The sequence below is a fragment of the Prionailurus viverrinus genome, chromosome B1 (genome assembly GCF_022837055.1).
Source record: "Prionailurus viverrinus isolate Anna chromosome B1, UM_Priviv_1.0, whole genome shotgun sequence".
In the NCBI taxonomy this organism is placed as follows: Eukaryota; Metazoa; Chordata; class Mammalia; order Carnivora; family Felidae; genus Prionailurus; species Prionailurus viverrinus.
This window is the reverse complement of record NC_062564.1, coordinates 83,232,126-83,251,099: the sequence shown is the minus strand read 5'-3', so window position 1 is coordinate 83,251,099 and position 18,974 is coordinate 83,232,126. Positions and strand designations below refer to the sequence as shown.

Below are 18,974 nucleotides of genomic sequence, written 5' to 3'. Positions count from 1 at the left end.
TCAGAAGCCCCAGGCACAGTTCATTTCATGCCCAGGAGGGTCCATGATTGGGGGAGGTGCAGGAGCAAGTGGAATGAAAGAAAGGCTGGGAAAGGCTGGGCTGGAGCAGCACCAGAAGCTCTGTCTAGAAGAGTCTAGAAGAGTTACCAGTAGTTTGGCTGACTACTGGGGTGTACTGGGGTGCTCTCCCACTACAAATCATCTAGAGGAAATAGTATTCTAACTTTTCTATGCTCATAGGAATAAGGAAAATCACCAGGGCCAGAATAAAACAAAAGCAAGATCTTAAAGCCCCCAAACCCCAAATGCCATAAAGCTAGAGAAGGGAATCCCACTCGGAAGCTGGTGTCATCCTGACAGCAAGTGCAGCCTCACACTTCAGGGGAGACTGGGCCCCGGGCCGAGGCTCCATCAGAGAGCAGAATCTGAAACTGTACAATTAAGTCTGGGGATGCAGGGGAGCAGGAGTGTTTCTGGATCAGCGCTGCTCTTACATCCTGGAAGAAGCAACACAAATCCTCCTTGGAGGAAAGCATCCTCAAGTAAAGCCCTCAGATCTTTCACAGATTCAGCCAAACAAATGTGAGAAGATCTTGAACGCATAGAAAAGACAGATCACTGCAAAGATGACTTTAGACCATGGGCAGGCTTTTCAACAACAGCACAAGGAGCTGGAAGATGCTGAAGTGTCAAAATGCCGGAAGAAAATAACCGTCAACCTAGAATTGCAAGATGGAAGTTGAAATAAAAACATGTTCTGATAAACGAAAAACTGAAGGAGTTTACTCCCAGCAAGCCTACAGTTAAGGAACTTCTGAATGATCCAAAGGCCCCCCCCCCCAAAAAAAATGCAAGGTATAACTTCTATAAACTACAAACATACCTATACTCAAAGAAACAGAAGTAAAAAAAAATTTTTTTAACGTTTATTCACTTTTTGAGAGACAGAGACAGGGTGTGAGCAGGGCAGGGGCAGAGAGAAAGGGAGACACAGAATCTGAAGCAGGCTCCAGGCTCTGAACTGTCAGCACAGAGCCCGATGAGGGGCTTGAACTCACGAACTGTGAGATCATGACCTGAACCAAAGTCGGATGCTTACCCGACTGAGCCACCCAGGTGCCCCCAGAATATTTTTTTTAAAGAAAAAAAAGAGAAGGTCTTTTGTTTGGATGTACTTGGAACCTGCTCAGAATAATTTGCTTTCTGTCTCCTTTTTAACATGACCCAGAGAAACAAGCCTATCAGAGAAGTGGGGCTGGGCCGTGGCTTGTGGCTTACCACATAGTCCCTTACAACTGGAGAAAGTTGATCATTTAAAAACCTCAACATATTTGACTTGGGGCTGACCAAAACCACAGGATGGTTCAGAACCAGTCCTGGGATGTTGGTTTTAGGTTCTGTGGTTTGCTCTTCATTTGCCTTTTTTTTTTCTCCCAGTAAGAGCAGTTTCCTAACAAGGATGTAACTAATGAGAAGAAAAAGATGGATATCATCTATCTTGACAATAAAACAGGGCCAAGAACTAATTTGCACACATCCTTTCCCAAGGTATCTTTGAGCTTAAGACATTTCTCTAGGGAGTAATAGTTCTCACTCATCGAGAGAGTTTATTCCTTCAGCTCTTCTTCTTCTCCCAAATAAATTTTTTAAATATTTACTTATTTAGTGCAAGCAGGGGAGAGGGGCAGAGGGACAGGGAGAGAGAATACTAAGCAGGCTTCATGCTCAGGTTGGAGTCTCATGTGGGGCTTGATCCCACAACCCTGGGATCATGACCTAAGCTAAAATCAAGAGTAGGATGCTCAACCGACTGAGCCACCCAGGCACCCCAAGAATTTCTTTAAAGTACGATGCCCCCATATCATTGTGTGAGAATACTGATGATGCACAAATCGGGCAGGTAGCAAGTTCAGGCAATGCCATGGCAGACTGAAACTTTAATGGTGGGAACTTGACATCCCCATCAAAGTACAACATAAAACTAGCCACTCATTTCATCCACTCATTTCATCTACATCTAAGTGTAATACAGTTCTAATATTTGTGAATTCCTACTAATGTACAAAGCATGAGTTTGCTTTCCATTCCACTGTTTATAGAGCTTATGTGTATTTTATTCATGAAAATAAGAATGGGTAAGGATTTATTTTAATGAGACTTCTATAAGGTTTAAAAGACCAAACTAAACTTTCATCCCCTGAGACGTTTAAGTATCTGTGGGGATTAGATGAAGATAAATACCACGATGCCACTCAAATGCACATACAGATTTATAAGTTCTTGTTCCACAAGGATGTGCGAGAGTCAGGATGTGATCATGAACACCGGGGCTTTGTTCTCCAAGGGGAAAACCCTGGCCTTTTTATTCTTTAAAAAATTTTTTTAATATGAAATTTATTGTCATATTGGTTTCCATACAACACCCAGTGCTCATCTCAACAGGTGCCCTCCTCAATGCCCATCACCCACTTTCCCCTCCCTCCCAACCCCCATCAACCCTCGGTTTATTCTCAGTTTTTAAGAGTCTCTTATGGTTTGCCTCTCCCTGTCTGTAACTTTTTTTCCCCCTTCCCCTCCCCCACGGTCTTCTGTTAAGTTTCTCAGGATCCACATAAAAGTGAAGACATATGGTATCTGTCTTTCTCTGTATGACTTATTTCACTTAGCATAACACTGTCCAGTTCCATCCACGTTGCTACAAAAGGCCATATTTCATTCTTTCTCATTGCCAAGTAGTATTCCATTGTACATATAAATCACAATTTCTTTATCCATTCATCAGTTGATGGACATTTAGGGTCTTTCCATAATTTGGCTATTGTTGAGAGTGCTGCTATAAACATTGGGGTACAAGTGCCCATATGCATCAGCACTCCTGTATCCCTTGGATAAATTCCTAGAAGTGCTGTTGCTGGGTCATAGGATCTATTTTTAATTTTTTGAGGAACTTCCACACTGTTTTCCAGAGTGGTTGCACCAGTTTGCATTCCCGCTAACAGTGCAAGAAGGTTCCCGTTTCTCCATGTCCTCTCCAGCATCTATAGTCTCCTGATTTGTTCATTTTAGCCACTCTGACTGGCGTGAGGTGATATCTCAGTGTGGTTTTGATTTGCACTTCCCTGATGAGGAGTGACAAGCATCTTTTCAAGTGCCTGTTGGCCATCTGGATGTCTTCTTTAGAGAAGTGTCTATTCATGTCTTCTGCCCATTTCTTCATTGGATTATTTGTTTTTCGGGTGTGGAGTTTCACAACTGTACCAAGAATCATGAAATACCTAGGAATAAACCTAACCAAAGATGTAAAAGATCTGTATGCTGAAAACTATAGAAAGCTTATGAAGGAAATTGAAGATGATACAAAAAAATGGAAAAACATTCTGTGCTCATGGATTGGAAGAATAAATATTGTTAAAATGTCAATACTACACAAAGCAATCTGCACATTCAATGCAATCCCAATCAAAATTGCACCAGCATTCTTCTTGAAGCTAGAACAAGCAATCCTAAAATTTGTATGGAGCCACAAAAGGCCCTGAATTGCCAAAGTAATATCAAAGAAGAAGACCAAAGTGGGAGGCATCACAATCACAGACTTTAGCCTCTACTACAAAGCTGTAATCATCAAGACAGCATGGTATTGGCACAAAAACAGACACATAGACCAATCGAATAGAATAGAGACTCCAGAATTGGACCCACAAAAGTATGGCCAACTAATCTTTGACAAAGCAGGAAAGAATATCCAATGGAAAAAAGACAGTCTCTTTAACCAATAGTGCTGGGAGAACTGGACAACAACATGCAGAAGAATGAAACTAGACCACTTTCTTACACCATTCACAAAAATAAACTCAAAATGGAAGAAGGAATTTTTTTTTTTTTTACTGAAAGCATGAGAATTGTCTTTTGTGTGGGTCAAGATTCAGGTGCAGAGCAGTCTGAGTTGTGTGCCAGCTAGGTAGAAAGTTTTCTGGGACTCCCAGTCTTGAACCTAGAGACCTTATTGGAAGTTGGGTCCCATTGAAGAGTTCTATGGGAAGCTAGATCTGGGTGTAGCTTCTCCCATGTTGGGGGGGAGGCATCCCCTTATTTTAGTTGGCTCACTGCCAAATCTTCTGAACTTCTTAGTTTGCTCTGCTTGTCTTCCTACAATGTAGCTCGTTCCAGAAGTAGAGGGATAGGCAGACATTGGCAGTCTCTTCCAACTTAGCAATTGCAACTGATCTTCCAAGTTGGGCTTTTTACCACCTCATTCCTCTTATTTACATCTGGGAAACTCTAGAATCATTGTCTTCCAGACAGTATGGGTGTGGACAGAGAATATGCCACTGGTATCAGAAGCCAATCTGGAAGCGTGGAGCAGAGAATGAGTGCACTTTCTCCATCAGCTTCTTGGCCCACCTACAGCCACTCCCCTGTATGCCCAGGTCCTCATTCATTGTAAGACTTCAACCAGAGCCCTGTGTGGACTTGGGAGAGAAAGAGAAGCATAGCCTTCCAGGGATCACCTGGCAAGGACCTCAAAGGCTGTCTCACCTTATTATTTCTTCTTGTTGCTTTTCACTTCCCACATGGGGGAACAGCAGGTTAAAACTTAAGAGATTCTGAAGTTACATGTAGCTGGCAGTGCAGCTGATCCCTTCAAGAGGGCACTCTTAGTTACAGAATAGGCGACAGGGCAGTTCATCTCCAGATATACAGCTGAACACAAACATGAAGATCGTAAAGATGTACTACAGGGGCTTGTCCTTGTAGTTGGCTTTGAAAATCTCAAAATGAATTATCTGCTTACTGCCAAATTCCTTGTCCTCGGGGCAGAGGAGAACTTATTCTCATTCCTCTCCTCAACCTTGGCACTACTAATATTTTGGGTATATAATTCTTAATTGTGGGGGCTGTGCTGTGCATTGTTGGATGTTTAGCAAGTGTGAGCACAGATGTGGACAGATTGGATATATGAACAGAGAGTGGTCAGACCATATATAAAAATAGGAGTCTGATCCACCATCCCTCTGCAGCAACCAGTCTAGGAAGTGAAACCACTACCACTGTAACAATTGTCTTCAAATGGTCAGGAGTTAGTAACTGCCAGCTTCTCTAATTTTTGCCCGGGCTTCCGATTTAGGACCAACCAGAGAAAGCCAAATATACTTCCTTAATCTAATATGCAGACCCCCAGCCTCCTTATGCCAACAGCCTCTAATCAAGGAATAGCTTCCTTTTTTTCCACAATAAAGCATTTCAATCCTCTGCCTGTCTTTGAGTCTCTGCCAAATGCAAGTGATGGTGGCTGATCCCCTTTCTATGGTGAGCTCTGAATAAATTAGCCTGTGACATAATATTTGGTTTCTGTCCTTGTTTCCTGGTATGCAAGCTCCTTAAACCTTTAGAATCTTTGAAGTGATGTGTCTTTTTGCATGCTAAAGAGATGACTAGAGGTGAGGGCTCCTAGATAGCCTTGGGATGGAGACTGGTTGACAGGGAAACCAACCAGTGATTAGAAGGTTGGGATTTTCAGCCTTACTCCCTAACCTCCAGGGAGGGGAGAGGAGTTGGAAGAAAATTTAATCACCAATGCCCAATGATTTAATCAATCATGGCTATGTAATGAAGCCTCCATAAAAACCCTAAACAAAGGAGTTAGAGAGCTTCTGGGTTGCCGAACATGTCTAGGTGCTGGGAAGGTGACCCACCCAGAGAGGACAAGGAAGCTCTGTGCCCCTTCCCACATACTTTGCCTGTGCATTTCTTCCATCTGCTGTTCCTGAGTTGTATCCTTTACAACATGTAATCTAGTAAGTAAATGGTTTCTTGAGTTCTGTGAGCTGTTCTAGAAAATTCTCAAACCCAAACAGGGGTGGTGGGAACTTCTAATTGATACCCAGTAATTCAGAAACACAGGTAACAACCTTAACAGCCTAAACTTGACATAGGTGCCTGAAATGGAGGCAGTCTTCCGGGATGGAGCTCTTACCCTTTGGGGTCTGTGTTATCTCCAGGTAGATGGCATCAGAATTGAATTTTAGGGTACTCAGCTGGTGTGCATAGAAACTGGAGAATTGTTTGGTGTGGGAAAAACCTGCACACATCTGGTGTCAGAGGTGAACTACTAGTGTGAACATAGAAAAATGTAGTTTATTTTTACAGCTTATTTTTCTCATTTGCGTGGTCTTCTTATAGGTCCATCCTTTTTGCCTATTACATAGTTCTAATGAGTGAGAAAATATGACTTTGAGGGATTGGACAGAGGACAATTCAATTTTGACTGTATAGAAGTGGAGAGGTCAGAAAGAATGGGATGTTATTTTGAGGTGTGAGGACACCCGGGCCCATAATTAGGGAGTATTTTTAATTGTTGGGGGTGAGGAGAGAGAAGAGATTGAATAGTACATATGGACTACTTTACGTTGTTTCTTCAATGCAATGCTAGCTATTAAAATTAAGAATCCTTTATTTATATTTTCCACCAGCATATTTAAACTATTCCCACATAAAATATCTCATTTGACCCTCAAAAAACTTCATGAGGTAGTCACAACATTCGCTTTCATACCAATTTTGAGTAAAATTTTATCCTTGTTTGATGAGACCAGCTCCAGAGGAGTTAGGGCACCTGCATGTGATTACAAAGTTGTCAAGCAGCAGGGCACAGAGCAGGGGCTGGTCCAGGCTTCCCAGTCCTCCCGAAGCACTTGACTCACCACTCAGCTACTCCCCACATCCCCACAATCCTAAGAATCTTATTCTTGGGTATCTGTACCCCACAAAGCCTCATACCTTCATGTGTAGAGCAAATGACCATCAGTTCTTGGCTAGAATCTCCAGACCGCCTTACAGGAATCAAAAGTTCTCCAACATGCTCCTCTATTTTGTATTCTGCCTCTGGAATATAAACTGTTGATTCTAGAAAAGATGGTAGAAGACTCTTTAGCAAGACTTCAGTTGGATTAGTGATACTGGTGATATTTTAACCTGAGTAGAAATATACATAGTCTTTGCCCCCTATATTTCTCCAACACAAATGACTACATGAAATAGAGTGGGAATAGGAAATGTTTATTATTAAGTGGAGCTGGAGAGGCAGCGCAATTGGGTTTAGGAGTCTTTTGAAAGGTTAAAAAAGGAAAGCTAGCACTAAAATGGAAAGGAAAATCTTGCAGAAATTGTGTCTTGGTTTTTTTTTTTTTGAGGTCAAATTTTAGGTCTTTTATATAGAGATCACACATTTCTGCCCTTACTTTATTTTTACTGCTTATTTTTAAAATGCTTTTAATGGTCAGGTAATCTAATTCATTAATGCAGAAAAATTTTTTCCCTGCTTTACTCAACAAAAATTTTATTCAACACTTATTGGACAGATATTGTGTGGAAGAACCTGGCCAGTTAATATTTTGAGAAAAATAAGTTGCTGGTCCTACCCTTAATTTTTTTTAATCAGGCTTTTTATTTTAATTATAGTTAATATGCTCATATCCTTATTTTTAAAAATAATATTCTCACTTAAATTTACTGAGCTGTGTCCAGTGTGTGCACCTGCATGCATGCACATGTGTGTGTATTTATGCATGTATACACCTTACCAGAATATTCACTGAAATATGAATATTGGTCATCTCTTGTTGATGGAATTGTGTGTACTATTTTTCTTTGGGCTTTTCAATGTTTTCCAGGGCTTTTCATTAAGCATGGACACTGTATAATTAAATATGTATGTTTGTTTAAAATTTTTAAAAATATTTATTTTTGAGAGACAGAGAAAGACAGAGTGTGAGTGGGTGAGGGGCAGAGAGACAGGGAGACACAGAATCTAAAGCAGAGTCCAGGCTCTGAACTGTCAGCACAGAGCCCAACGTGGGGCTTGAACTCACGAGCTGTGAGATCATGACCTGAGCCAAAGTTGGCTGTCCAACTGACTGAGCCACCCAGGCACCGCTTTATGTGTGTTTGTTTTAAAAATATAAAAATTTAAAGTGGATTGTTCCTACTCACAGCGTCAAGTGGACAACTGAAGTAACTATCTGGATCAAACCATATTTAACTTCTTCAGTTCTTTCCTTCATAACATATATACGCATAGAATCTTCCTCTTGAAAGCAAGAAGGGAAAATATTGTACACTATACTTTCTTCTTTTGGAACTATTACTAAGTGAAAACCCAGAATTCAATGTTGAATTGTGTAGTTAATTATGGGTTAATTTTTTTCTTCTTTATTTTGCTGCCTAAATTAGTTTCAACAGTTACTACCTCCAAGTAAATATTGGTCCTGAGTTACAGAGGAAGAAGACAAGTGATAATTTTCTTTCTTCCATTTTACCCTCCAATGGTAGTCTACTGTCTTCACATACCTTGATTCAAAAACCTGGCATAATGGAAGAAGCTAAAAGTAAGCTAAAGTTATTGATTTCATGTGAAAAAACTTGGAAAAATACATTAATGTTGGGTTATTCAGATATGTTCTCCATTTTCACACTTTGAAAAGGCTACTCCTTTCCATCCATGCCAAATCTCATTTATTCTTCAAGACTCAGCTCAAACCCTCCCTCTTGCAGGAGGTTTAACCACTTAGGACTATGATGTTCTCTCTACTTTCTCACCTCAGAACTCTTACTGCTTTAGCCATGTATCTTAACATTTGGCTTTCATAGTTGATTCATGTGTCTAAGTGTTGTTATCAATAAAACTGATAAGATTGGGTATTGGGGCAATGTTTTCTATTTGTTCACCGGGTTATAGGGCAATGTTTTCTACTTTTGTCTGCCAAAATGCAAAGCATATAGAATAATATTTCCCAAATTGTATTTCAAGAAAACTATAACCAAGAGATTTTAAAGGATTTTCCGTAAGGACAATAAATTTTTTAAAAAGTCCATGGTCTAGTTTGGAGAAACCGGTTAAACAAAGTTAAACAGGTTTCTTTACAGGCAAGTGTTTTAGAAACATTAATATGCTAGCATGAATTATGATGCTTCAAAGGAAGGAAGATATTTGAAACAGTTTCTAGATTTCTTTGGTCCATGGAAATCTTTCTGACCCTGTTGTAGAAATTCTATTATACTACTGTTCTCTGTTATGCATTTTGGGACATACTAATACAGAGGACTCTCCATGCATTCTTGTGAATTTAACTCAGACTTATGCCCTGGTAGTAAGTCATGCAATTCTAGGTGACACCTGAATTCTTTCAACTACTGTGATAATCAATGTGTCTAATTAAAATTCAAAGATGAATTTTAAAACCTTCCTTTAAGGAGTATTCTTCTTTTACAAAAAGGGGCAGGAAGTAGCACAATTATGAGTTAAAACTTTTTTTCCCCTTTCTCTTGGGAGATATTTGTTGTATTAATGAACAAATAAATGAATAAAATGAATCTGTGAATTCAAGAATATGATACACAACTATAACAGAACTTTTTGGAACACAGACTAAAACCAAGTTGACTGCTCCCAGAAGCCACATCTAGGACAAGGGATATCTAAAGTGCCCCTCTGATCTGGTGGGGAGCTCCCAGAAAATTGTGAGAAGATAGTGGGCCTGGAATGACCCCTGAGAATTAGCCATCTGGGGGCAAGGCTGTGCCCTACTGAGTGTGTAGAAAGTTAACTACAAGGTCTTATGCATATTCTAAAGGGATGCTGGTGAAGTCATGTCTATTTCAATAATTTCTATTTCTATTTCTTTAAAAATACCTTAAGAGGCAAAGGAAAAATTACTGCCTTTAAGTGATCTACTTAGCTTTAAATCCTAAATGGTATGAACACATTCAGTGGCTTATGGAGCCCGAGGGAGGAGGTATAATGCCTGCAATGGACACAGGAATGTGTACTGGTTGATAAATCATATCAAGAGAAACCACGTACCATCTCCAGGGTCTACGATTTCAACAGTTGCCATTTCTGGAAACTCCAGTGCAGCCATGACAGGGTTCAACAGAATGATCTGGAAGGTCTCCGAAGCCTCATATTTATTGTCGGACATAATTCTCACTCTCCACTTGGCTGTAGTCTGTCCAGGACTGAATTGGACATGTTTCTGGGACTTTCCTTTAAAATCTTTATCTTTCTTTGCAGTTTCATCTTTGGTTACAATGCCTAAATAGGAATTGGGAGACCATGAATGTAAAGCCAAGTGACTGAAGAAATATTCTTCTTTCAAAGAAGATTCTTTTGTTGATGAAAAACAGATAACATGGAAATTATTTCTTTTAATGCTCCCAAGAGACATTTATAAACTATACTTATTGGCTAAGAGTATTTGTAAGTAGAAGTACAGGGAAGTGAGAGGAAAGCAGGGAAGGAGGAGTGACAAAAAGAGAGAACAGTCTTCAACTTATTTATTTTACAAATATTTATTGAGGGCATCTGATGTGCCAAACTCTACCAGGTGCTTATCAGAGATGAGTACAAAACTGTCTTAGTTTCCAGAGAGCTCAGAGTCTAAAAAAGAAGCCACTAGAATGTGTGTGCACCATATGGAGGTGGAGATCTTTGGCCGTTTTCTTCACTGATGCACTGCTGGTGATTACAACAGTGCCTGGCATGTAATAAGTATTCCATGAATATTTATTGAGTGAATATTTTGTATCTAATAATTTTAATAATTTTCATTAATTAAATTAATTTTTTTTCTCATGCAGATCTTTACTCCTCGTGGCTTGATTCCTTATGTATCTAGTGATTTATGATTGTAAGAGAATTGTGAGTAATTTTCCAGACACATAGGGCGCTGTTGGTGAAAATGGAGAGATGGGGATAGATCTGAGGTCTGTGAGGAAATAGGAAATCAGCGACTCACTGAAGAAACTGAACACCAGCAACACAGTGTTAAAGTACTCAATGTGAGGTACGAGGGTAAAAGGTGCTACTCTATCCAGGCTGAATAGAGCCTCCCCACACCACAAAATGTTCAAGCAGTATTCTAGATTGTTTGGTTTGATTCCAACATCCCAAAGAAGGCCTAATGCAGCAAGAATACCTACACCTCATCACTTTAGTTCTCATTTTAAGGTGAAGACTCTGTAGTTGTTCCAGTGTATGAAATTGAATATTATGACTTGACACCAGCTATTGTGGAAAGCTTTACATAAAATGAGCTGAATAGCTCCTTTTGCCCTTTCCTCTGACTCATTCTCAGAGAATCTGATATCTTTTCAAAGACACCCACATCTATAGAGTGTGAAAATAATTTCCAAGGTAAGAGAGCTTGTGTTGACTTTTAAAAACTGTTGAAGAAAGCTTGCATCAATACTAGTTTGGTAACCAAGAATGAATGCTCAATATTAGGAAGAGCCTCCTCTGGCCACATGTTGGAATTGGAGAAAATAAGGAAGAGGGAGTGTCTGTTGTCCTTAGCCACAGCTTAAGCAGAGGCAGGGGGTACTGCTGTATAAATTGAATAGGCACATGACTACTTAATATTTGGTGAGCACTCTGTGTGACGTGCTAAGAATGCAATGCTGAGGTACAGCCACCACTACCCTTTAAGAGGTTTAGAAGACGGGGTGGCCTGGGTGGCTCAGTCGGTTGAGCATCTGCTCTTGATTTTGGCTCAGGTCATGATCTCACAGTTTGTGAGTTTGAGCCCCACATCGGGATCTGCATTGACAGTGCAGAGCCTGCTTGGGATTCTTTCTCTCTCTCCCTTTCTCTGACCTTCCCCTCCTCTCAAAAATAAATAAATTATATAAAAAAGAGGTTTACAAGGGAAGATAAACAAGTGATTTCAATTCTGTTTGATTTTGAGTGCCATGATATAATAATGATATTTAACATTTATTAAGTATTTAATGTGTGCCAGGGACTATGTTAGATTGAATTACACACATCATATTTAATCTACAAATCTTGTGATGGATATTTTACAGATAAAGACATTGAAGGTCATTAAAGCATCACAAAAAACAATATGTATCAGAGCAGGAATTCAAATCCCACAGTTGGTTTGTTTTGTTTTGCTTTGTCTTGTTTTCTTCTAGCTCCTTCACTTTGACTGCCAGCCCCAGCATGGGGTGGGGTGAAGGGATTAGATGGACTTCTTGCAGCACTAAGTTTCCCTACTTTGGTGTTGATGTGGTTTTAAGTAGTGTTTTGTAGGACAGAAGAGTTGACTGTATGTAGTTTACTTAACAATACATGGGTGACTACCATATTCCCCATGCTGTTTTCAGAATTGGGCATTACCCAGGATGTAGTACCTGCCCTAGTGGAGCTGGAAATCTACTGAGGAAGACAGACAGTGGACAGATGGACATATGAGGCATGCCAGGGATGGTCCATGTGGAATAAAGCAGGACATGGGGATAGCACCTGTGTAGGGGCTGGTTCAGATAAGGAGGCTGAGGACATCTCTCTGAAGAGTTTACTCTATAACCATCCAAATGGTTCTGGGCAGATAGATGAGTCTTTTCCTTAGGCAGGATATGAAAATACTTCTTGACATACTAACCCCAATCTTATGCCTATGAGAAATCCCTGAGATAGAATTATAAAGACAGAACGCTTAAAGAAAAAGGAGGCATATTTCACCTGAAGTTCCTGCAGTAAGTTCTACTGTGTGTTGAGAAAGTAACCCGCAGCATAGACTAAGGCTGAGGACCACCCAGAAATCAGAGTGTTCTTATGCTGACCTCTTTTCCTAGGGGAACAGTCTGATCCCAGAGCCTCAGGCCTGGGGAGGAGACTAGGGAAAAGCTTGTCTTTTCTTAATTGCCTGTTCTCAGCCGTCTCCTTCCTGGCTTCTCTCCAAATAGTTTTGATATGTTGGCAGGTCTCTGGATTCTGAATGTCTGGGAAACTCAGGAAGCTCATTTGTAAGATGAAGATAACACACACTCCTATCTGTCTTGTCAATAGTTAGTGAAAAATAAAGACAAAATGATCTCTGAAAGTTTTGGCAGCTACAGATATTATAAAAATCTAATGCATTATTACAAAAATTATTGTTAATAATTAATGATGATAATGACATGTATTATGTAGTCATTATATATCTGTTTACCCCAAGTTGTAGAACATAGAAAAATTTGATGCTGTACATGTTTTGGAGGAATTTATAATCTAATAGCAGGGTGAAAACAATTATATATAATCAAAAGAATAGCTACAACAAAACATAATAATTACCATGTACTCACAAATAATTTTTCAAAAGAAATAGCTGGAACTAAGCATAATCATGTATTATATGCTTAAAAACAACTTTAAAAGAAACTGAGTGACTTGGGGATTGTGATATGTGGCTATGAAATTTTCCTGGCATCTTCTGGGTTGGAAAGAGAAATAATGTAACCTTCCAGGAAAGTCCCAACAGGAGGAGGAGGATGAAAAGTTGGAGTGTATATTTAAGCCCATAACTCACATTGAGTAAAAACTATGGCACCGTTTCATAAATTTTCTTTAGAAGTTTCCCCAAACCGGTTGCTGATTCTCTTCCAATCTGTTCTCTCATAATTGTTTCCAAGCTTAGATGTCATGTTTCTGTTACCTATTACCATCAACCAATCCAAATTTACTCACTGATAAAGGATGTTTCTTCAAGATACCCTCTGCGCGTGAGGGTCACTTCTAAGAACGTGGAGTCTTCATCCACAATGTAGTATTCTTTCTCCAGAGAAATCCAAGCCCAGTTCAAATGGAAAGGTTGATGTGTTAGCTTATTTCCTCCTGCAATTGATAAGGGTAAAGGAGAAGTTGGATGACAGTGAGAGAATTAGAGAGAAAAATCATCTAATGCAGGGTTTGCATTTTGCTTCTAAAGCCAAGGGTTTCAAAATACATGCTCCTTTTTTATAGAGAAAGAAGTGCTTTGCTTTTCTAGAGAATGTCATGAGCCCTATGTGAGGCCCTGTTCCCCCTGCTTAATGCAGGATTATTAACCTGAGTCTATTCCTAAAAGGTCTTACACATTAGGGTTCCAAAGAACCAAAGCTTGGTAGTTTTAAATTTCACTCATATTCAACACTCCCATCTTTTGCTCACTGTTTCCTTTGTTTGCTTCCTTTCTCCCCTCGTTTTCTTTCTCTGCCTTCTGATATACTCTTTTGTATTGTTTATATATCCATTTGCTCTCACAACAGGCTACAATTTCCCTGAACACAGTGCCCACATTATATTTCCTTATTTTATTACTGTGAGGATCTGGTATGATGTCTTGAACTCAGATTCTTTTTTTCTTCTTATTTTTTTTTAAATGTTTATTTATTTTTGAGAGAAAGAGAGAGAGAGACTGAGAGAGACAGACCATGAGCAGGGGAGGGGCAGAGAGAGAGGGAGACACAGAATCTGAAGTAGGTTCCAGGCTCTGAGCTGTCAACACAGAGCCCAATGAGGGGCTCAAACTCACAAACTGCGAGACCATGACCTGAGCTGACGTCGGATGCTTAACAGAATGAGCCACCCAGGCACCTGAACTCAGATTCTCACTGTTTAAAAACTGTCCAAGTGGACTGTAAGAGACAAGGATATAGGGGGTCTATCTTATTTCCTCTTGTCCACACTGGGTCACAGGCTTCTTTGATGATGGTTAACCTGGCTCCATATTGAGCCTGTGCAATGTGTGTGGATTGGAAGAAAGAGCAGTTTTCCCTCCAATGGGGAGCCATTGTTACAAATAATCACTTGTAAAAGGATGTTGAAATAGGACTCTCTAGGCCTCAGTTGAAACTGAGGCACCAATATAATAGATATGAGCTAACAAAGTGAGTATAGGCAGACTACCACCTACAAAGTTTACAACAGAAAGCTTTACTAACCAGTTCCACAACTACTAAACCCCTAAATCAGATCGAGCATATCATAAAAAGGCAACATGTAGAACAAGAATGGAGGATTTGTAAAGAGAGTACTTTAGAAAAAGCTGATGGGCATCTCTACCACCACCCAAGTAGGGTGTGGGCAAGGAGTAGAGCTACATTCTTCACCTCCAGCCCAGGGAGAGTGGGCTTCAATGAACCTGTTAGAGAGCTGACATGCCCTTCATGTGACTGATGCATTACCAAAAAAGTTCATGTGGCTTTGGCAGGGTAGGGAGAGTGGAGAGGCCTGCATTTGGGAAGTAATTAACTACCCATGAAGACTGGGACAAGGAGAGCATGCGTGTGGGCCAGAGGTGGGTCATCTGCCCAACAGAACCTGTCGAGGAGGCAATGCGATCCCAGTGGGAAGCTGGAAGCTGACCACCAGATCCCTGCCAACTGCAGAAACGGTGAAAGATGAGGAACTGCACGTTCCATAGTCAGGACTCTTTAAGGAACTCATGAAAACACCAACGGAAGAAAGAGTCGCCGTTAAATAGTTGCCATCCAGGGGCCCCAACATCGGATGCAACAATACTTGCCACACCAGACTATGCTTTGTCCCCCATCTCCCCTCTCTCTGGGGCTAGCCGAAGGATCAAAGCTTTGCTAGGAAGCCAGGAGAACCATGAACATGGGAAGAGCAGAAGATGGCCTCTGCCCTCCCCCCTTGTCCCAGCTCTGGCTAATAGCTGCAGAGAAGGCATAACACAGAACAAGTTCTGATATTTAATTACTGCTTCGGGCTGTGAATTCTAATGACCAGACTGACACTGTGTTTTTGATTTAATATGGCTGTAAGATGTTTTTATCTGAGAGTGATTAGAAAAGTTGTGTGACTGCCAAGTATCCATTGTAGGAGGAAGGGAAGAACCTTTCTTCCCAGCACCACCACTGAAAAAAATGTTAAAAGAACATACAGCTAAAATCATAATTTGATTACATCACAAGTTGTGCTCATTTGGTGCACCAGGAATGCACTGATATATAAATGCAAGGTAAACGCACCTGCTGAATTTCATGTTTATGATCCATCTATCTTCTCTTTAAAGAAGATTATTGATATTATTGTGGATATTTTGATAAGTACAGAAAAGTGTAAGACAAATATACCAGAAATCCTTTTATGTTATTTAAAGATATGATACTGGTCTTGTTTCTAGTTTGAAACCACTTAAATTCATCAAGTATGTAGTTTTGTTTTGTTTTGTTTTGATTTTGAAATCATGAGTCAAAATAATACCTCAAGTTTACTCTTTTTTGAAGTTCTGTCATATAAGCTTTATTTTGTTCTGATAACCATACTACAGAATAGGACAAATATTAGTCTCATTGTATATCTAGGCAAGTAGTTTCAGGACAATAAAGTAACTGGGCCAGGTCTGTGCAGGGTAGTGGCAAGGTCTTGTCTGGACTGCAGACTTCTAGTCCTGTGCTCTGGTTTTGACTCTGAGTGCCACTCCTATGATTAATGCTCCTGGATCAATGCAACTCAAATGCTTCAAAAGGGAAATGGGCAAGGAGCACCTGGGTGGCTCAGTCAGTTGAGCGTCCAACTTCAGCTCAGGTCATAATCTCACAGTTCGTGAGTTTGAGCCCCATGTTGGGCTCTCTGCTGTTAGCACAGAGCCCACTTCAGATCCTCTGTCTCCCTCTCTCTCTGCCCTTTCCCCACTTGCTCTCTCTCTATCAAAAATAATAAATAAACATTTTTTAAAAAATGGAAATGGGCAAAATCTATAGCAAACAAGATTCTCCGAATCAAAATATCCATGATGAAAAAGGATCAACAAGTAGAGACAAAAATATTTTCACATCCCAAATGTATATGATATGGATTTCTCAAAAAACGGGGTCTGAAAATCTTTAGACCCTAGCAGCTACCCTAAGTTTCTGCCCCCTAGATCCACATGGCTTCGTGTTAAGACTTCTCTCTGTTTGCTTCATTCTGTATTCTCTGAATACCAGCTAGCTTTCGCCACTTGTCCATGCATGTATCCTGCGTGTCCCCCATGTATCCTGATTTGCTTATCTTTATTTCACATGACCAGCAGAGATAGATTAGCCTTATGGCATTTCAATGGTCAAGCTTGGGTGTGGGTAGCTGTGGTGTTATTAGGTGTGGCCTCGCTGCAGCGTGAGGTTGAGGAGGAAGGCAGTTCTTAGTGAAAAGCGCTCGAAGATTTAGATATCTAAATGGTATTTGTGTCCTAACATCAGGATGCAAAAACTAGGTGAAAATAGTAGAGGGCCCTTTTACATTCTTGTCACCAATAGTTTTTCTGTACTCAGATTCTTAAAATAAAATGTACAGATAATCCCAAGAAGCAGCTACGTGGCACAGAAACAGCAGGGACTTTGGATATAGCGTCAAGTGACCACTCTGCTATTAATTAGCTATATGGACTCAGAAAAGTTACCAAGTACCATTGAATTGTAGATTCTTTGACTGTTAAATGAGCATGATAACAATAACAATGACAGGAATAATATCTTCCTCAGAGCTGTAAGGATTACCCAAGATAGTAAAGGTAAAAATGATGAGCATGATGCCTGGCACACAGTAGGCACTCAAAGAAAGTGGTCACATTAAGGTTATACTGACATCAATGCACATAATTTAATGGAGAAGCAGGAGAAAATAAGTACAAATCAGTACTTTTAAATGTATAAATCAGTTAGGTACAGAAGACCATTTGTTTGCTCATTTACACATCCTATAAATAATTACTTTAAATTCTAACCAATCAGCAAACACAGTGCTAAGATTTGTGCTAAGTGTTGTGGATCAAAAGACATGCAAGTGATAAAGTTAATTTGTATATCAGGACCCACAAAATGGACCAGTGGCCCAGTCCATGTCACAAAATCTAAACCTAAGTCAGCCTGTGCATACTGGAAACTCTTGTCAAGGAAACTCAACATACAAGCCTCCAACTCAACTTTGGCTACTCAAATACTTCAAAAGGGAAATGCAAGCCTTATAAGGAAATCTCCAGCCTCCCAGCCAACCATGCACTGCCTCTTCTAATGCTCTATGAGACTTGCCCTCACGCCCAAATCCTGTGGGAAGTGTTCCACTGCTTGTGAGGCACTGCCTCCCCCAGTCCATGAATGGCTTTCTCTTGAATAAAGGATATCAAACTGGTTGCTCAATTGTATTATTTTTGTCACTTGACACAAGGTATAATTTCTTCAGAGAGGATATGGACAGATTTCATGAGACAGTAAGGGCTTAAGCATTGGGCGGTGATAGTGGAGAAGAAATGGACAGTTTAGAGAGAATAAAGGAGAATTGACAGGTTTGGGGGATGAGAAGCCAGAACACGTGAGGAAGGCTGTCAGAGAGGGACTCTGAGCTTAAATTGGGCAGCTGGAGGAATTGTGTAATGTGAGCAGATATAGAGAAGTTAGGAGGGGAAGACAACTTGGGAGTTTAATTTCAGATTTGGCTTTGAAGGGATGATAAGAAGTCCAAAGGAAAAGTTCATCAGTTATTTTGGATACTTGGAGATTTGGGAAAAAGTTTCAGGAATGGACAAAGGCAAGAAATGTATATATGGGTGTACTGTGATACAGGGAGTCTCTGAGAGGGAGTTTTAAAGTCCAGTTTTTCAAAATAACAATAAAGAGCTAAATATATGTTATAAAATTTTTATAATTAAAAAATTTTTTTTACATTTATTTTTACATTTTTGAGAGACAGAGACAGAACACAAGTTGGGGAGGGGCAGAGAGACAAGACACAGAATCCAAAGCAGGCTCCAGGATCGAGCTGTCAGCACAGAGCCCGATGCAGGGCTCGAACTCACAAACTGTGAGATCATGATCTGAGCCGAAGTCAACTGACTGAGCCACCCAGGCACCCCAATTTTTAAAAAAAATTTAAAAAAAAAATTTTTTTTTCAACGTTTATTTATTTTTGGGACAGAGAGAGACAGAGCATGAATGGGGGAGGGGCAGAGAGAGAGGGAGACACAGAATCGGAAACAGGCTCCAGGCTCTGAGCCATCAGCCCAGAGCCTGACGCGGGGCTCGAACTCACGGACCACGAGATCGTGACCTGGCTGAAGTCGGACGCTTAACCGACTGCGCCATCCAGGCACCCCTAAAAAAAATTTTTAATGTTTATTTATTTTTGAGATTTTGAGAGAGAGAGAGAGAGAGATGTGTAGAGTATGAGC

General features: G+C 40.2%; 1 protein-coding gene across 1 annotated transcript in view; it reads right to left on the bottom strand.

Annotated features, from left to right (window-relative positions):
* Positions 1-18,974, bottom strand: part of FREM3 (FRAS1 related extracellular matrix 3) — an 86,747-nt gene that overhangs the window by 19,670 nt on the left and 48,103 nt on the right. The window contains exons 3-5 of the mRNA XM_047856704.1: positions 13,514-13,660; positions 9,860-10,090; positions 6,778-6,903 (exon numbers count right to left, since the gene is read on the bottom strand). Coding sequence (XP_047712660.1) covers positions 6,778-6,903; positions 9,860-10,090; positions 13,514-13,660 — 504 coding nt within the window. The remainder of the gene's footprint in view (positions 1-6,777; positions 6,904-9,859; positions 10,091-13,513; positions 13,661-18,974) is intronic.